This window comes from Miniopterus schreibersii (genome assembly GCF_964146895.1).
Source record: "Miniopterus schreibersii genome assembly, chromosome: 3".
Classification (NCBI taxonomy): domain Eukaryota; kingdom Metazoa; phylum Chordata; class Mammalia; order Chiroptera; family Miniopteridae; genus Miniopterus; species Miniopterus schreibersii.
In genome coordinates this window covers 38,087,585-38,107,084 of record NC_138103.1, presented here as the reverse complement: position 1 = coordinate 38,107,084, position 19,500 = coordinate 38,087,585, and the positions used below count along the sequence as shown (strand labels likewise).

Below are 19,500 nucleotides of genomic sequence, written 5' to 3'. Positions count from 1 at the left end.
GATTAACATCTCAATATCCTGCCACATTGGAAAGATGCAAGAGTTGAATTCATGGGAGAGGTTCCATTGGGAAAAAAGGAATTGTTCCTGAAAATGGGGTCTGTGCAGTGGCAGAGCCTGTTGGACCTCAGTCCATGGAATGCTCTGATGTCATCATGAGGCCAGAGAATTCTGCTGTGGGCCTGGCAACCTTTGAACCTTAACAGCCTGCACTGTAGTGAGCACTGGGCGGTGATGCAGGTTCTCTGAGGGGTCTGAGTTCTTCAGCCATTTAGGAGACTCAGCTATTTTTATTTGTAACAAATCATTTCAATGGACTTCCTGAGAGCCAAGAAGGGTCAGCCTGTAGGGAGAAAGAGGAACTGGATGCTAGGCATCTTCTAAGGGACTCTTCTAGCTGGTACTATGAAACAGCGAGAAAAGAGGAAACATCTGGAAAATAATGAGTCCCAGGAAACTGGCGAGCAGGGAGGAGGTATGTGCTGGGCAACTTGTCTGAGGCACAAGGGTGGCTGCCAGCCTGGGCCTTCCCTAAGAAGCTGGGCCTGAGGACAAAGTGTTCACCTATGAAGTAGGGAGGGAGAGACCTCATACTGGCTGATGCTGCCACGTCCATCCCTAAGGTCCCTGTGGTGAGAGATGGCACAGAGAGGCCAGATGCCCCTGGCAGATGGAAAGTCCACCCTGCTGGCCTGAGCATTGCTGTCCTAGGGCTGCTGGGGCCTAGAGCTACAGCGAACTCATGGCAGGCTGGGGCTCATTTGCACAGACTCAGAGGTGCAGCTTTTCTCAGTCCCCTCGTTCTCTCTGTTCTCTTTACTTGATCTTACCCTGGGGTCACTGGGTGGGGGTTGTAAAGGCCACTGCCAGAGATCCATGGGTTGCCCTGTGCATTTTACCAAAGAACAAAGAGAAGCCCAATGAGTTAAAGGCCTTGTTGAAAAATATCTTGAGACATGAAATGCCTGTTCTAAAGGAGATTGTTTGTCTAGGGATGGCGTCCTATTGAAAGCAGGAAATTTTATTCCTTCAGCAGGTAGAATTTACCTGCTGACCCATGGGAGTTTGCGAATCTACAAGTGTGGGCTTCCCTGAAATCAAGGGGAGGGAAGGGCCTTCCAGAGACTGAGACCACATGGGTGAGGGTGAGAAATGTTGTCAGGGCCCAGCAGGGAGCTCTGAGTGCCATGGATGTACTTCCCAGGCCATGGGGCAACTGCATGCATTACATGTAAGCTAGTAACCTGCCCTGAGAAAGCAGGGGACAGGCACATGTAGGAGGTGGGACAGAATGGAGCCCATTCCAGAGATCCAGCTCCAGGCTTCTGCCCCACATCGGAGCCCAGCAGCTTCCATGAGGCCCAGGGTCCTGAAGATGATAGGATGAGCCCTGGGAATGGAGGCCTGGACAGTAGGCAGATCTTTACATAGCAGTTGGGACAGGATGGGGAAAGCAATGATTGCCCCTCTCCCTTACACTTCAGGATATTTTTGTCATTGTGTCTGTGTGGTGGAAACTGTGAGTAGAATAGGGGTAGAGTGCTCATCGGATGTGTAATCTGTGTGGTAAGGTTCCTATCATCGTGCCTGGACCAGGTGACACTCAGTACATGTAAGAGCATATACAGAATTCTCATGAAGGGTGTTCCATTCATACATATACATGTACACTGGATGGAAAAAAAATTGCACATACAACTTTATTAAAGAATGCACAGAGCATGTAGGTATATATACACTTCATTCCTTTATTATGGTCACATACAGCCCCTGTGTATATGGTCCTCTCTTCCCACAACAAACTCTTGTTTATATATCTCTATGGAGATATATATCCTCAACTATCATACAAACACAGCTACTTTCACCTATCTCTAAATACTTCTATAAGAACCAGTCACATCATACACACACCCACACAACACACTGTGTAGTAATACCAGGCCCACTATGCACAAACCACTAAAAAACAGATTCACCAACCCTTATCAGGGTTGCCAGATAAAGTACAGAATGTCCAGTGAAATTCTAATTTCAGATAATCCACAAATAATTATTTGGTATGAGTATGTCCCAAATATTATAACCCAAATATTGCAGATAATCCACAAATAATTATTTGGTATGAGTATGTCCCAAATATTATAACCCAAATAATGCATGAGAATATTTACACTAGAAAATTATTCATGCTTTATCTGAAATTCAAATTTAACTGGTGTCCTGTATTTTTGTTTGCTAAATCTGGCAACCCTTATATACTTACTACTAGCTGACACATTACTTAATTCCTGCATTTCTGTTTAGTGGTGCTTCCTTGCTAGAATGTTTAGCATCATTGGAGCCTAGAATAGTGGAATAGGGCCTGCTACCTAGTAATTGCTCACTGAACATTGTAGATGAATGAATGAATATACACCATAAATACAAACCATACCATATAATCAGGTTACATGTCACACACTCCTGAGCTGTGAACACAAATCATGTACAGGAACTCTCCATAAACATAGATGCAGACATTTCCGCCCTGCTCACCACACCAATCCCACACTTATCAAAGGTTTAGCTGATACACACCACTCTCACACTTCTGATGTATTCACAGTCACCACTCAGGCCTATATCCTAACAAGACACTAACAAAGTAATTGTTGATTATAACTAAATATTGGAGTAACCACTGAGAACCAGAGTCTAAGCCATGTGTATTCACTGCACCTGACAAAAGCCAGCCACTCAGTAAACATTTGTTGGACTGATGAATCATTCATAAACATGCCCAATCGACCATATCTCTGAGGCTTTCATACTTTCCTCAGGAATCTCGAAGTCACAAGAGGATGACTCTCAGCTTGGATCAATCACGGTGGCCAAAGGCTGTGGCCCAGGGGTAGGAGAGGTCTCCTCTTCCTCCGACTACTTCTCCTGTGTTTCTTCTCCGAACAAGCTCATCCATGGTGGTAAGGGTGTGCGGCTCCTTGGGTGCACAGCAGGAGGCTCATAGAGCCAAGCATGAGCCTCAGAGGAGACCCAGGGCAATCGGAGGTGACTTGGGCTCTGCGGAGGAGCCTGGGGAGGATGGCAGAGCTGGTAGGAGAGATTGGATATGAGGCCACTATGAGAGAGTGTGAGCCCTGGTGCAACCATGGTGGGGAAGTTAGGGAGAAAGGGCAGGAAGTTCTTGGCTTGAGGTATGGGCAGAGGGACCAGATTAAGCACCTTCAGAGGAACATGTAAGCTTTGCCTTTGCTTCCAGAGAAGGACAGAGTTCCTCGGCATAGGCCTTCAGCATGGGAGCGGGGCCGTCAGCCCAGGCCCTCACACCTCGCACATACAACCACTCTCCACGCTTACCCATTCTTAGCAAACACGCAAAACCCAAACACATGCCCCACAGTGCCATTCTCCTGCACCACAGCCCCCATTCCACAAATAACACAGCAATGACATCACTTTCCTCTCGTGGCACACACCCCAACATCCCTCATGCCACAGGCCTCACTACCATACTCCACAGCTCTGTGTAGACACCCCTCCAATATCCCTGCACACACACGAGAAGACCGCAGATGACGCCAGGTACAGTTCCCCACAATATGAGCAACAAACACCAAGCGCACCCCACAACTACACCACACCACGGCCCTTCCTCCTGTATCCTGCGTATTCACGCTTGTTCCCTCAGTGTCCGGCATGTCCCATGTATGTTCTCACGTTTCTAATTTTCTTTCCCAGGAATCCAGAGATTACATCGAGACAGTCCCCAGCCGAGAGCAGCCCTAGGCCAGGTTCAGGAACAAGAGGAGACTGCTGCCTTCTTACCACACGTCTCCTTGTCATACCCTTCATCCTATAAGACCTGTGTCACCTCTCCGTATGTAAACAACGGGGAAAGGGGCATGAAAATATACTACATGCAGGTACAAGTGAAAAAGGGTGTGGCTGTCTCCTGGGAGTCAGAGGAAATCTCAGAGTCACTGAAAAAGAAGCCGAAGATGGAAGAAGTGAACCTTCCTGCGGACGTGCGGGTGGGTACTCCCCCCTCTGCCGTGTCCACCAGAAACCTCCTGTCTGACAGCGAGCCCGGCGGGGAGGCCAAAGAGCATGAGGAAATAGCAGAGCCAGACTGCCCACCAGGGCTGCCCACGGCTGAGGACAGACCCAGGGCCAAGACGCCTGACTGGCTGGTGACTATGGAGACTGGCTTCAGGTGCATGGCCTGCTGCCGGGTCTTCTCCACCCTGGAGATCCTCAAGGAGCACGTGCAGTTCGGGGTCAGGGAGGGCTTCAGCTGCCATGTCTTTCATCTCACCATGGCTCAGCTGAGGAGAAGAGTGGAATCAGAGAGCATCCAGGAGAAGGAGGAGGAGGAGGAGGGGCACAAGGATGAAGAGGAGGGGAAGCAAGGAGAGGAAGAAGAGGAGGAGCAGCCCACGGGGTAAGGAGGCCCTGGGGCCAGGATCCGGGCTGTGCGCTCGTTCTCCAAGGGACAGGAGGTGGGCGGGGGGCCTGCTGAGGGGCCGGGCCTTCGCCAGGTCAGCACTGTGTCTCCAGCCCAGGCCCATGGCCCCATGAGGGAGAGCTGGGGCTGCATCAGGCCAGGGGACAGCTGAAGGGTGGGGGCGGCGGGCAGGACACTGGGCCCCTTGCTTCTTGCCCAGGCATTTAATAAAGTCATGACTGGAAGAGGGAACTTATCCCGAGCGTTTCAGCTGCTACAGGAAGTTCTGAGAATTTCAAGGGCTAACAGAGCACCTTTCCCCTTTCACTAAGAAGCGTCTTCCTCTGTTTTGGTTTCCACACAGCAACTGAGATTCCTGGGCCAGGAGATCCTAGAATATGATGTGGCCTCCTCTTGGGAGAGGTAAGGCCTGAGGCTGGCCCAGTCTCCTGAGTCTACACCATGCAGGCTCAGAGGAATCTAAGGGGAGGGGCTGCAGGGCTGCTCTGGGTTATCTGGTGCCTCTGGAGCTGCACCAACTTGTGGCATGCCCATTACTTCCAGGGAATTGACCTCCATTTATTTATGGAGAAAGTAGAGAATTTTGACAGTTCTCCCAGAGTCTCCATGATTGACCTCACTCTAAGAAGAAATACTGCCAACAGTCCTTCTAGGCAGAGAGAGCTCAGCACAACCTCGAGGGCCGGGAGTGGTTTGAAGAAAGGACAGGGGTCTTATCAGGACCAGAGGTTTAAGGGCTGACAGCCTTTGGTCTGAGCTGAGATCTCACTATGGCTCATGGACATAGTCCCTTGAAAGTGGCATGTGTAGAGGGAGACACATGAAGATGAGGTCGGTCATAAGAGATGTGGAAATGTTCTAGAACCTTTATTTTACTGTAGTTGATCTGGAAACAAATTCATTGTGGTATGTGTGACCTCTGAGCTTTAAGACAAAGTGAAGGGTAACTCTGGCTAGTAGAGCCCATATCGCTTCTTGTCTTTTCCTCCTCTGCCTCTTGTTTTCTCTCTTCCAGGGAGAAGATAGGACCATGGAGACAGTAGCAGACAGAATGCCAGTGGTATGAAGGAAGATGAAGGGACCAGTACTCAGTCTAGCGTATAAACATCATATACAATAAAGGCTTTTCCCCCCAAAACTTTCCTGGATATATTCTTAAAATTTTTTTAATTAAAAAAAAATTTTATATTTAAAATTTTTATTTTTTAATTATGGTTTACATTCAACCATTATTCAATACATTATTTTGTATTAGTTTTAGGCATACAGCACAGTGGTTAGACAATCATACTTTATAGTGTTCTCCCCGATATTCCTAGTACCCACCTGGCACTATACCTAGTAGCTATATTCTTTAATTAAATTTACCTAGCTATCTTATCTATTGATCTATCTATCATCTACCTATCATTCATCATCTACATCTGTCTCTCTAGTGGTTTCTGAATGAGGTTTCCCATAAGCACCAAAGATATCTACCATTCTTTTCCAGAAGCAACAGTATCCAGTCTCAGGATTGATTAGGCTTCTGTGTGACAATTTTCCAAGGCTGTATACCACATTCCATGTGGACCATGACAACTACACAGTTCAGTTGAAACATTTGGAAAGTAGCAGGGGTTGTAGAAACCAAGTCTAATGGGTCCTGATTGAAAGCACTGAGAAGGCGAACTTCAGAGGCCTGGAGGGTGGTCTGCCCATCTCCCTAGGTGTGGCCTGGACAAAGGACTGTTGTTTGTGGCTTCACAAGGAAACCCCAGGACAAAGGAGAAATTTCTCAGTCTTGAAGATGTCCATGGAACAGGTACCTCCTGAGATGTTGGAATTTTGTTACAGCACTCAAAAAAAGGCCATCTGACCACAATCAGGAATTTGGGGAGGAGGTCGCTGTGTTAGGAGTTTGAGCCAATGAGCTGTGATATTTCCAGTTCTGACATTAATATTTTAACTTCTAAATAAACTCTCATTCTAGCCTCTCAAGTTTTTGACCCTGTCACCTCTGAACTTCATCCTCACACCACTTCTACCACCCACTGGAACTCAAGGCTTCTAGGAGGTTCTGAAGACTCATTTTGAAGCATGAGGCTGTCCATGGTCCTAAAGGTGAGTGGGGAGTAATGTGTCTTCCTAATCTGAATAGGGGGTCAAAGCCAGGCCTTAGAAGGACTGATGAAATTAGAAGGAAATAACCTGAAGTTCAGAGATTTGTCAGTTTAGGCAGAATAAGGTCTAATTCCAAAGCCCCATGGATTTTTTTCAGGCTGTGTAGGGAGTCTTCTATGGGGCTTTATTGAATCAACAATGGTTCCAGTGATCTGGTGTGGTCATTACCATTTTGGCAATAATAATCCAGCTTCCTAATTGGTTTCATGCTTCCCTGTCTCTCCATCAGGGATATCATATATATGTGTATGTGTATGTGTATGTGTACATGCACATGCACATGCATATGCATATGTATATGTATATGTATATATCTTACCTCAAGATGCCTAGTGCCTCCTTTTTTGTTGTTTGTTCTTTAAATATGTTTTTACTGATTTAAGAGAGAAAAACAAGAGGGGGAGAGAGAGAGAAACATCAATCGGCTGCCTCCTGCATGCCCCCTACTGGGGATCAAGCCTGGAAACCTGGGCATGTGCCCTGACCTGGAACTGAACTGGTGACCTTTCGTTGCACAGGACAAGGCTCAACCAACTGAACCACACAGGCCAGGACTGTCTAGTGCCTCCTTTAACTGTCATTCCAAAGAGTTCAGAAGTTGAAGCTCACGCTATCTCCCCTTTCATACTCACTCTCTGACCACCTCAGCACACTCCGTGTTCTTCACCTTTGTTCCTTTTCACCTGCTGTTGGGTCTACCAGGAATACCTCTTTCCTCCTCTTTTCCTAGGTCTACATCATTTCCTCTCCTTTCCTTGGAATGTTGTTTTAACCTCTCTTCCACTGACTGCTTCAAACACCTAGGGTTTATTCCACACAAATTGGTAGGATATTGGTTATAAAATGAGGTTCTGCCCTGGCTGGCTTGGCTCAGTGGTTAGAGAGCTGGTCCATGGGCTGAAGGGTCTCGGTTCAGTTCCAGACAAGGGCACGCCCTCGGTTGCAGGCTTGATCCCAGGCTCTGGTTGGGGCACGTGTGGGAGGCAACCAACTGATGTGTCTCTCTCACATGGATGTGTCTCTCCCCTCCCCTCCCCTCCCCCCCCCGCCTCTTTCTCTCTCTCCCGTTCCCTTCCATTCTTTCTGAAAAGCAATGGAAAAAATATCCTTGGGTAAGGATTAAAAAAAAAAAAAAAAGAGGGTTCTCACTGTGGTTCCTGCTGGGATAGAGATTTCCTTGTGAAGCGTGCAGGGGCGTAACAGCATGAAGGCCTTGGGGTAGGATTCGGAGCATTGCAGGAAGCTCACATTATCTCACAAGAACTGCAGTGACCATGAAGTAGGAAATCGAGGCCTGTGGCTTGAATGCTTGTCTAAGGTGACTTCACAAGTCTGTCACACCAGATCCACAGTGGGGCCACGAACTAAACAAATTTTGAATAATTGCATTAGGAAGGTAAAGACCCAGCACAAATAAGGGAGAAAAAAGAAAAAATTCTTGGCTATGGACTGTTACTCAGAGTAAGGTATTTCAGAGGGGTCTGAAGACATACTCAAGCTTATCTTTAAACTGTGGGTTAGGATTCTAATAAAGTAGATGAAACTGAACTCCCCTCCCTGAAATCAGCTTAAATGAACTAGAACAGAACATGAAAATAGATGGGAACTTCTCACAAATAAGGACTGGCTACAACGCTGGCCACACAGACTATCAGGGAGGTGCAGCCAGCTAGGTGTGCCCCTCCGACTCACACTCACTCACTCTCTGAGTTTCCCAGTGTCTGACTTTGAGAGTGGTGGCTGGAGCCAGTGGTCAAGTGCAGCTGGATAGTCTGCAGATACTGATTCTGATCCTGAACACTGTTCTCTTGTTCCTGGTCACACTAATCTCTCTCCCTCAATACTTCCCTCCCTCTCTTTCTTACCTCCCAGCGCAGGGAATGCTTTTTTACAACTGAAGTGAGATTTATTATTTGTTCACATAAATTCTCTTGTTCTACTGTGAGCTCCTGCTTTTAACAGTCCATAGCCAAGAATTTTTTCTTTTTTCTCCCTTATTTGCGCTGGGTCTTTACCTTCCTAATGCAATGAACTCAGAGTACCAAGATGACAAGATGGGGAAAAAAATCTAGGAGCAAAGAGAAATAATAAGAAATATTCCAGGTAATTTTTCATAGTATTATCCAGTTATATATTTTTAAAATGTAGGAGTAATATAGAAATGTTCTCTTTATTAAAAACTCAAATGTTATTAAGGTAAAAGTCCCTTTTCATAATATTCCAACCCCACTCCCAAACCTATTTCCTTCTGCAGAGAGATTTATTATTAGTTGTTTGATTTCAGGACCTTTGGCCCATGCATTTACATACATAGATGTTTTATATATGATATCTTGCTTTATAGAGATTTTTGATTCATAAATCATATCATTTCATATCTATTCCAAAATTAACATTTTTGATTGGAGAACTTTTAATATCTTTACTATAGATAGTCAGTACAAATCTTTAAATAGATCCATCCCATTTTTTAAAATAAATTTAATTTATTCTAGTGACAAAGTATAATTATCTATTCCTTTATTGATGGACATTTTGAGAAAGATTTCCCCTTTCTCCTGCAATTGTCTTGTGACTTTCCCTGTTAACTAGATTGCAGTTCTTCTATATATTCAGTGGGTATCATTAATGTTCAATATTTAATTAATTAATTAATTAAAAATATGCTTTTATTGATTTCAGAGAGAGGAAGGGAGAGGGATAGAGAGAGAAACATCTATGATGAAAGAGAGTCATTGATCAGCTGCCTCCTGCACATCCCCCACTCTGGGGATCAAGCCTGAAACCTGGGCATGTGTCCTGACCAGGAATCAAACCATGACTTCTAGGTTCATAGGTCCACACCCACCCACCAAGCCATGCCAGATGGGCAACAAAATATTTTAAATGGTCTTCAGTTTCCCTCTGGGTTATTGACATCTTAAACTCTGTACTTTAATTTTCCCTCAATATCCATGATTTTGTCATGGCTATTTCTCCATTTAATGTTGAGTAATGACATGATTGATTTCTCTGTGTGTTTTTTATTTTATTTTATATTTTATTTTATTTTTTATTTTTTGCCGTTTCTTTTCAAGGTGTTGAATTGATTGTGACTTATGAATTAGTACAAAATGCTAGTCTTCAAGTCAGAACAGGTCCTTGACTAAGTTACTTAACCTGTCTGAGCTTCAGCTTCCTTCTGTGTAACCAAGGGGCTTAGACTAACTGGTCTCTAAAAGGCTGTGTTTCTTAGAGTCACTCTGGCTTATTGATATGCTATTTGAGAAGAGGGTCTTTTCTCATGAAGTCAGAGCTCCAAATAGTTAACATGCTGAGTGTGTGTTTTTTTAACCTCAAATTGGGCACAATTTAACTGGTCATAGTGTTAGGTATATTTACTTTTATATATGCTTAGCTCTAAATACTTCATATAACTCTTGCTACTATTTTAAGTAATATATTATTTTTTCTGATTTTCTCTTATATTTTCTAATTTATTACTGCTAGTGTAGAGGAACTTGATTTTTAAAATTTGATGATGATCTATCCATCGGCCTTGTTGAACTGTTATTAGTTTCTACTAGTTTATGTGTGGATTCCTTGGGGTTTCCTGGATAAATGATGATATTAAATATAAATATTGTATTCTGTGGATAAATTTAGTTCATTATAATCCATTTATAGATACTTTTAAAACACATATCACCTTTTCTATACCTTTGTTTTTAGATTCCCCCTTTCCCAGAGATAACCAACATCAAGATTTGCAAGTATTCAGTCCTTATTTTAATTATTTTCTTGCATATATATTTACATATATATATATATGTACACACACACACACACACACACACACACACACCCATAAGCAATATGTGGAATTGATTTAAGTATTTACATAACTGTTATAATCTACCCTCTTGCATCTTATTTTATTTCTTGTTTTTGATAGCTTCCCTTGCTGTGCAAAATCTTTTTGGTTTGATGTAGTTCCATTTGTTTCCTTTTCCTTTTTTCCCCCTTGCCTGAGGTGATATATCAGAAAAAATATTGCGACAAGAAATGTCACATCTTATTTTCTTTCAATCAATATTGTGTTTTCAAGATTTATCCGGGTCAATTCATGTAGATCTAGGTCTTTCATTTTTAACTCTTTGATATTATTCCATCATATGCATAGAGCACTGTTTATTTTTCACCCAAGCATTATTGGGCAGTTGGGTTATTTCCACCCCTTCTCTAGAATAAACAGCATTCCCTAGAACCCCCTGAGGATGGCTCCTGGCCTTCAAGAAGGGCCAGGCTGCCCGAAGGACCGCTCAGGGGGAGCACCCTTTCCACCCCGAGGGGAGGATTCCGTCTCATTCCCCTTCACCCTGTCCTTCCCCAGCGTGTGGTCGTCGCGAGCTGTTCCCATTCCGCAGACTCCTCTTCTCTCACTTCGTCGCTGCTCTGTTTCCCCCTCCCTCCAGAGTGGCCTGCTGACTCCATGGGTGCAGATCCAAAGAGAGCAAGAAATACCAGTGATTCCAAAATAGCACCACAGACAAAGCAGGAAAACTTCAAAACATTTATCCTGCCATATTTTAAAAAATGACACAAACAGCATATTCGATGTCTCAATGTCCAAACTCAAATAGTATAGAAATTGAATAAAACAATTTTTTCTTTACTCCTTCCCCAATTTATTCCAATCCTCTAATGTGATTAACCACTTGATGTGTAAACGTTCAGACACCTTTCTATGCGCCCCCTGACATAGGTCCTTTCCAACACCCTGTGGTTCTATGGCTCACTCTCCTCACTGAGTCACCCGTGATACAGCGTCCTCGTCATGGAGAAGTATGTCCAGGAGTTAGTAGCGTGTATCTGCTGAGTGCTTACTCTGGGTGAGGCACTCTTTTAATGGCTTTATATATAATTATCATATATAATTTTCACAACATACCCATGGAATATGTACAATTATAAACCCCATGTGACAGATAAGTGCAGATAAAGTACAGATTAATACCCAGAGGCCAAGCAACTTGCCTGAAACTTTAGAGCACATCAAAATCCATGCCTTTAATCCCTACTCTGTTACCTCCATCTGGGAGACTTGATGATTTTGCCACTAAAACCTTTAAATATCATGATACATTTTTTTTACATCTCTAAAACTAGCATGGGTTGCTATATGGGCTAACTGAACAGCTATTTTTAAAAACCCTTATGCAGCTGGATGAAGGTAAGCCAGGGACTATAAGATGCAAGATTTCTACCAACTTTTAAAAATAACTTCTTGGCTTCAATTTATGTAACATCAAGTCTAGGATATAGTCCAAATGGTAACAGAAAAATGAAAATATGGAGAAAGTACTTAAAGTTGACAAGAACTGGGAGCGTAGCATTATTGGGGTCAAGGCAGATACCCATAGAAAACTTGCTCTTTCTACCCTAGGCCTTTGGAAGAGCTCCACCAACTGCCAAGGTCCCTGGAGTAGTTACTCAGCTCATGTCTTAGTACAGAAGCATTCCCAATTTGATAGAATCACAAAGAAGCCTTAAATTTGGTTTGCAGTTCTACATTCTTGATGCAATAATATTTTCAGAGTGTGGGAGGATATCAAGCTATGAAAATATCCTTGGAGAGATTTGCTTATTAAGTTTGGCTTTTTCAATCTTCCTTATATTTTTTCACTAAACACCAGGCAGTTTTCTTTATTTTTCAGATACATGTTGTTCTTCTTTTGTCTAAAAAACTTTCACATACATTTTGATGACTGATTAAGATGGGAAAAAATAAATATCTCTTTAAAATAAAGAAGATAGTGACAATGTCAAGTAGAAAACGCCCTAAAATTGAGGATACACTTCATTCAAGCCAATTAATTGGAATGTAAAGTTCATGCCCAGTGAACAGAAGTCGAGGATTCTCTGGGGCATCTCTGGGATCCTTATGAGTCTCCACCATTCTGACAAGTCAGGTTGACCAATAAAATATTGAAGGTTTAGTTAAATTTGAATGTCAGAAGAATAATAAATATGTATTTAATATAAGTATATCCCAAAAATTACATAGGGTTTACTTATATATTAAAAATAATTATTTTTTATTTACATGAAATTCAAATGTAACTAGGTGTCCTGTGTTTTTATTTTATTGACTAAATCTGACAACCCTATACTAATGAGCCATGGTAGAGGCAGCTAAGGTGCAGCACACACTGGCTCTTGGAGGGTCACAAGCTACTGGAGGACATCTAGGTAGAGTGTGAAATCCTTTATAGGTATAGCTCAGAAGCCATGACAATTCTCAATTGCAAATACTTCCTTGGACTTCCCTGAGGTGGGGTGAACCTTCCTCCTAATGTCCTTTTAGTAAGTCTGGAAGCCCATGTTCAAGGGGGAGCCCAAAGTCAGTGTCATCCTCACAACCATGTTTCCAATTCAAAATGAAGTCTTCCTGGAATTAGCTGCATGTGACTGACAACAGATGAGAAGGTTTATGGCACTTGGGGTTAACAGAGCTTTTATCCTTTATGAGTAAAGTTTTGTTGTCTTGGGAGATTTAACAGGAGCAATGTGAAAGATTCCACGTCCCCAGATAGACAGAAATAGTTTTGTTACCCTGGATGCGTGACTAGGCTCTGGTGGTCCACAGAATGAAGACCTAATCTTAGAAAGACAGCCCCAAGATTGGGTGTTTCTGGGGACCAGGCAAAGGCCTGAGTTTAAAGTTTAACTTTTATGGCTTGTGGAGACAACAGTGAAATACCCAAGGTTCCCAAAGAAATCTTGAAGGAGACCTTGGCTGCATCTACTGTGCAGGCTTTTACATTTGGTTGTATCCAGATTGTGCTTCAAAAGTGAAGCTTGTTTACGACTATGGAGTTCCAGAAAATTCTCTGATGTGCTCTTTGGACCTTCACTCCAAAAGAGAGAGAAGGGCCAAGGCTATAGAAATGCCCTGAATTTCTGACAAGGCATTTTCCCAGGCCCCAAAGACTTGATGCTGCTGCCTGAAGTGGGCAAAGTATTTTCATCCACTCTGTGGCCTGTGAGAGCAGGTGAAAGGAAACTATTGTACCTGGCTCAGAGGACTTTATATCTGGTAGGAGAAGACTGGTCATCTTTGGTAACACTGGTATTACTAGAGTCAAAGAGAACAAATGATCTGAAATGAGGGTGTCTGGGATGGGAAGGATGTTGCTGGAATTTCACAAATGCTATAGGACAAGGCTGTACTACCAGAAGTATACTGGGTTGTAATTTGGGTTGTAGTTAAGGATAAGGGATGGAATAGGGATTGACCTCATACAACTGGCCAGTCTCTCATCCATCCATCCATCCATCCATCCATCCATCCATCCATCCATCCATCCATCCATCCAATAGGTATTTATTGAGTTACTATCACGTGTCAGGTATCATGTTAGTTTTTGAGATCCAATAGTGAAGAAAAAATTTCTCAGTTTTTAAGGAGTTTATAGTTCAGTCAGAGAGCCTGATAAATAAGTAGGCAGTTATCAGATAGAAAATAAGTCATTTGATAAAGGAAGTAGGGTCTCTGTGGGTGCAAACAGGAGGGCCAATTAATTAAACTGAGCAGGGGATGGGAAACCCAAGGGGCCTTCTTACAGGAAGTAATATTGGAGATCTGCAGGGTGAGTAGAACATTTCCAGGACCTTCTCGGGCAAAGATGGAAGGAAGGAGAAAGTTTCAGGCAGAGGGACCAGTCTGTACATAATTCTTAAGATGAAGAGAATAGTTCATGTTCTTCAATATGGCTGGGGCATGAAATTGAGGGAGGGAGTGACAGGAGCTGTGGCTGGAAAGGCAGGCAGGGCTCTGTAGGCCACCTTAAGTTTAAACTTTGTTCTTTTCAGTGGGGATTCACTAAAGGTATTAATTGAAGGACTTCATCAGATGTGTGTTTAGAAAAGTCATGTAGGTATGTAAATGTATAGGGTGAATTTAACTGGGCATCAATGTGTACAGTAAGCTCAAAATCTGTGTGTTGACCAGTGTCACTCACGGGACTATATAGGTCACTGAATCAAGTGGGTCAGAGAGTGGTGTTTTTTACCCCCCCCCCCCTTTCTTTAATGGAGGGCAGGCCAGAGGATGCTATGCCATAGTTCTATTAAGAGCAACACAAAATCAGTGAAATCTCCTAAGATTCTGCAAGGCAGATCTTTTTCTTTGTATTATTTTAAATTGCCTCAGGACCTAAAAGGGCCATCTCTATAGAAAAGGGACCTGGCATATGTAACACTGAATGGAAATGAAGCTGACAATAAAAAAAGGAATTTGAGGAATCCTGGGCAGGGTGCTAGAAGTATGAATCAGCTAAAGGCCTTTCCAAAACACAGCTTCGTAACTCCTGGTCCTCCTCACCTTCTCCTCTACCTGACTCCCAAACTCATGAGAGAATGAAAGGGTATTCTAGAGAGCTGTGGCCAAATTCCTTTTTATGGAAACTTCCCATGCAATAAATAGCTTCTTTCTTTCTCATGAGAAAAAGGTTAAATTAATAGCCGTGAGGATTAAATGAGTTGCACCACCTGAGGAGATGTATGCCACAGATTGTAAGAGATGGGGAACATGCATTGCCTGTAAATGTCTTCAAAGAAATCTCTCTGGTCCAGACCTGTGCCAGCTCAACATGCAGTGCTGTTCCCCTAGGGCAGAGAGGGCCATGCCTTTTGCACTTGCTTCAGATGAGGCAAGTTGCCAAATACCTCATTTCTCCAACACCCTCTCTTCCACCAAAGTGTATGAGTATGCATGTGTGAGATCAATATATGCTCATTTTAGAAGTAATCTTAAAATCAGAAAGATGAATTCACTGTGTCTATATGAATTAAATTCAATACATGTTTATGAATAGACTGGTCTAAGTCTCTTAGTATCCTAAAATATTTACTCTCTTCTTAATTTTAAAAGAAGACATCTTAGGCATGGCTCAGGGAAGGGAGCTACTCTTGAAGCCTCTTTAGCTCTACTTTTTTATTTTTCGATTACAGGTTACATTCAGTATTATTTTGTATTAGTTTCAGGTGTACGGCATATTGGTTAGACAATTATATACTTTACAAAGTGGTCTCCCCGATGTTACAAGTACCCACCTGGCACCATACATAGCTGTTACAATATTATTTGAAGAAGGTAAAATTCTGTAGTGGATCTAGTTCCAGGATGTGAAGGAAGCCTGTAGTAATATTGATGGAAGACATTTGGTTCTTTCAAGCACAGATGCTGTAGAAGGTTTCTTTTTCTCAATGTGTGTGTGTGCCTATGTCAACCTTTAGATGAACAATTATGTGCCACAGAGTGTAGGAAGGAAGCCTTGTCATAGCAGACACTCCCCCTGCCCAAAGTAACAAAATTCTCCACGCAGTGATAATGCTACTTGTCTTCTTTATTAGTCACTTGGTACCTTTTATAAGTTCCAAACAGCTACTATTTGTAGCACCCTGTTGCTTTCCATTTCTGAGTGTGTTTCATCGTTATCTCTTTTGATCCTGGAAATGCCATTTTAAACAAACTACCAATTACTATGAAATGTCACTACAACAAAACACCCGTATTCTCTACAGAATTTGTTTTACTGGGATTTGACCTTCATTGCTAATTCTTGGACTATCTTCCCAGTTTGTGGCTTATTTGGACTCACATTTCTTCCGTCTGCTGATAGCTTTAAGGCTTTTGTCTAGAAATTAAGCTGGAAAAATAACACAGAAGGCTTTCCCCCATGGTAGTCCCTTCCTTTGGTGCAAATAATTGAAAATGGGCAATGCTAGCATTAGGGGACTTAAAATTTGAAGGTTTTAAGAATGATTTGGAGAATCAGGGGTAAAAAAGTACTACCACAAGTCAGTGTGAAATATTATTTTCCTCCCAAATAGATTAAAATAGATTTGAATTTAGGTTTATTATAGAAAATGGTTATACTTTAGCTCTTTGAAGTTGTAATACTCAGATATTCATTGGAAATCTGTGTTAAAGTTCTAACTGGAGATCTTAGAATAAAATTGCTACTTGGTGGAATGTAGAATGGGAAGAGGGGAAACAAAAGTCAGACTGGAAGGAGACTGTGAAAAAGAAACGTCCCCATCCAGGACCAGATGGTGTGAATGGAGGTCACACAGGAAAGCAGATAGGGCAGAGCTGGTTTTGTAACTCATGGAGCATGCGGCTCTTTGAAAGTGCTGACCACAGAGGGGCAGGTGCAGGGTGCTAATAAGAGCATCTCCTAAAGTCCCCACTGCAGGAATGGCAGGGCCTCCAGCGGGGAAACTGTCTCCATTTTTGGTACACAGGCTAGAATTTCAAAAGTACGAAGACAGAGGCCTTTCTCTGAAAGTGGTGCACTGTGATGTTCTTCAGATAGAATTTTCAGAACAGATGATTATATACTCGTGCTGGGGAATATATATCTGTCAGTCTAAGGTGCTTTGAGAGCAATGGGAGGTAGAAAGATCATATACTTTGGAATCTGAGAGACCTGGGTGGCTGTCTTTATCCTTCTGAGCTTAACTTTCTCATCTCTAAATTGGTGATGATAATAATAGGATTGTTGGATGTTAAATAAGATAGTGGATGTTTGCAGTGTCTGGCAAACAGGAACTGTTTAGTTAGTGTTAATCAGTAATCATTTTTGAAATGATAGAGAATAGTGCATTTCAGGCTTTTGTGGAAAGAAATTTCTTACTATCTATACTCAGGCTGAGATCACTTGTGAAACACTCTGAATTTGCTTAAGCCACTTGTCTTCTATCGCCAACTCGTTCAGTGCCTCTCGCATATCTCGGAGACTCTACCTTTTTGTGCATTTAGCAGGCTTCCAATCTGCCATTTTCCAGCCCAAGATCTTCTTCTGAAGTCTTCTCTGCCTGTGCAGACAGCAGTGGGGAAGTGAGGGGGTGGCGAATGGCTCCCCAGGAGCAGCCCTCAACCAATGAACGAGGAGAGTGGGCATGTAATGCCCCAGCCCCCTTGCTCTTCAGAGAGGATAACTGTGTTTCCTAGTTTCTCTGTGGATTAGCTCCAGTTGCCCATGCTATTCCCTGGCTAATAGCACACCCTTTATTGCTGCCTTCTCTCCCCTCTCCAACTTTGTTACTTTCCTATTGGGGTTTCTTCCATTTCTCAAATTAACTATTTGAACTGGAATGTTTATTACGGGGTTTGATTCTGGGAGAACCCATATGAAATCATTTCGTTGAGGAAAAAAGTTGTCAAGTTGCTTTTTATCAAAATATATTAAATAATAGAAAAATGAAAATTTTCTTTATGGTTAACTCCTATTTCCCTACATACATTATTTGGCTACAGTATTGTTTCAGTAATTATGCAATGTAGAAGGGATACAAAAAGCATAAGGGCACTACTGATTTTATAATTAAATGTATTCACTTTAAGCATCTAAGAGTGGACATCAGTTATGTGAAATGCTAAGGGAAAATAATCTAAGATAAACAGTTAATGATTTAAGAATAATTATAATGTCATTTGCAGTAATCAAGTCCTGCTGAATTCAGCTGTGGGCACACAGAAGTGATTGGTGTCATAGGAATACTAGATTAAGTTGATAGCTATTGATCAAGTTTAAAAGAAATGATGGGAGAACAGGTGGTCGTTCATTCACTTTTATTTCTTAATTACTAAAAATGAGTAATAAAAAGTGCTCCACTCTTCCCACTTTGTTCTTTTATTTGAAGAATATAAGAAGAAAAATGGGAACAAAGTATAAGCTCTTGCTTAAGGAAAGGTAATTTATAGATATTCTTAAAGATAACTTTAATTGGGAAATCATACTGCATAATTTATCGGAGTAGCTTCATTTTGAATTTGGAACCTATTTCTAGGGGGCAAATAGATAGAGGCAAAAGGAGGGGAATGCCTGGGACAGGAAGGTTAAGAGCATAGCTGGAACCCATGTGTAATCACAGCTCATCATTTAAAAACTGCCTTAATTCTTCATCATAAATATAAAAGCCAGGCCAGAAGCACATACAATTTGTAATGTTGATAATATGATATGATCATCATGAGTGCAGAGGAAGTCCAAATTTGTGTCTCCCCAGCCTTTTCTCTATTTTCAAGCATCCACCACATATTTGATTTGGGAGAGCTTATTCCATCTGTGTGGTGGTTTGGCATGAGGAAAGAAGTCTCCCTCTTACTGGTGACGCCTACTCACCGCTTGGACAAAATACAGCTTGGACTACACATTGAATGTTTTGGCTCTACCTACCAGGATGGTTTGCAAATAGTATCAGTGGTTGTATCTTCAAAATAGTAGCTTCATATTTCCCCCCCAGCCATTGATTCTTTTTATTTTTCCAAATAGAATATTCTGTAGAACTCCAAAGTATAAAATATATTATGAAAATACTGATTCAACAGACAGGTGTTTGAAAATGGTAACAGACTGCTGTATGCTCTAAGGACACGCTGCAGTTATTTATCCAGAAGCCCAAGGGAGGTACAGTAGGAAATTCCATTTCAAATGGGAATCACCAACAATATCTACTGCTTGTATTTTTTATCCCAAACATCAAAGTCAGACAAGAAGCACACAAAACTTCTAAAAAGTACTAAAAGTAATTCAAATCTTTATAATTTATAATCTTTATAGGCTTATAATTCAAATCTACATTACCTTTTGGAAATTAATTTATTGAACAACTGACTGTTATGTGATAAGACTGCATTCCAGGTAGATGAGTCTGCATCTTCCATAGCATGTAAATGGGAGGGACACATTTTGTAGAACTGGGTTATTGGTAAGGGAAAAATGAGTTGTCTTATAAATCTCATGGAATGTACAGTTTATTGTGATAAGCTTAAAGGATATGTACTTAGCAAATTATATTAACAGACATCAGTCTGGAAGATA

The 19,500-nt window shown here is 42.0% G+C and overlaps 1 protein-coding gene across 1 annotated transcript in view; it reads left to right on the top strand.

Moving 5' to 3' along the window:
• Positions 1-405: 405 nt before the first annotated feature.
• FAM170A (family with sequence similarity 170 member A) overlaps positions 406-19,500 on the top strand; it is a gene marked incomplete at both ends in the record, with an annotated part of 57,445 nt that continues 38,350 nt past the window's right edge. The window contains 3 exons of the mRNA XM_081131748.1: positions 406-475; positions 2,823-2,963; positions 3,739-4,441. Coding sequence (XP_080987874.1) covers positions 406-475; positions 2,823-2,963; positions 3,739-4,441 — 914 coding nt within the window. The remainder of the gene's footprint in view (positions 476-2,822; positions 2,964-3,738; positions 4,442-19,500) is intronic.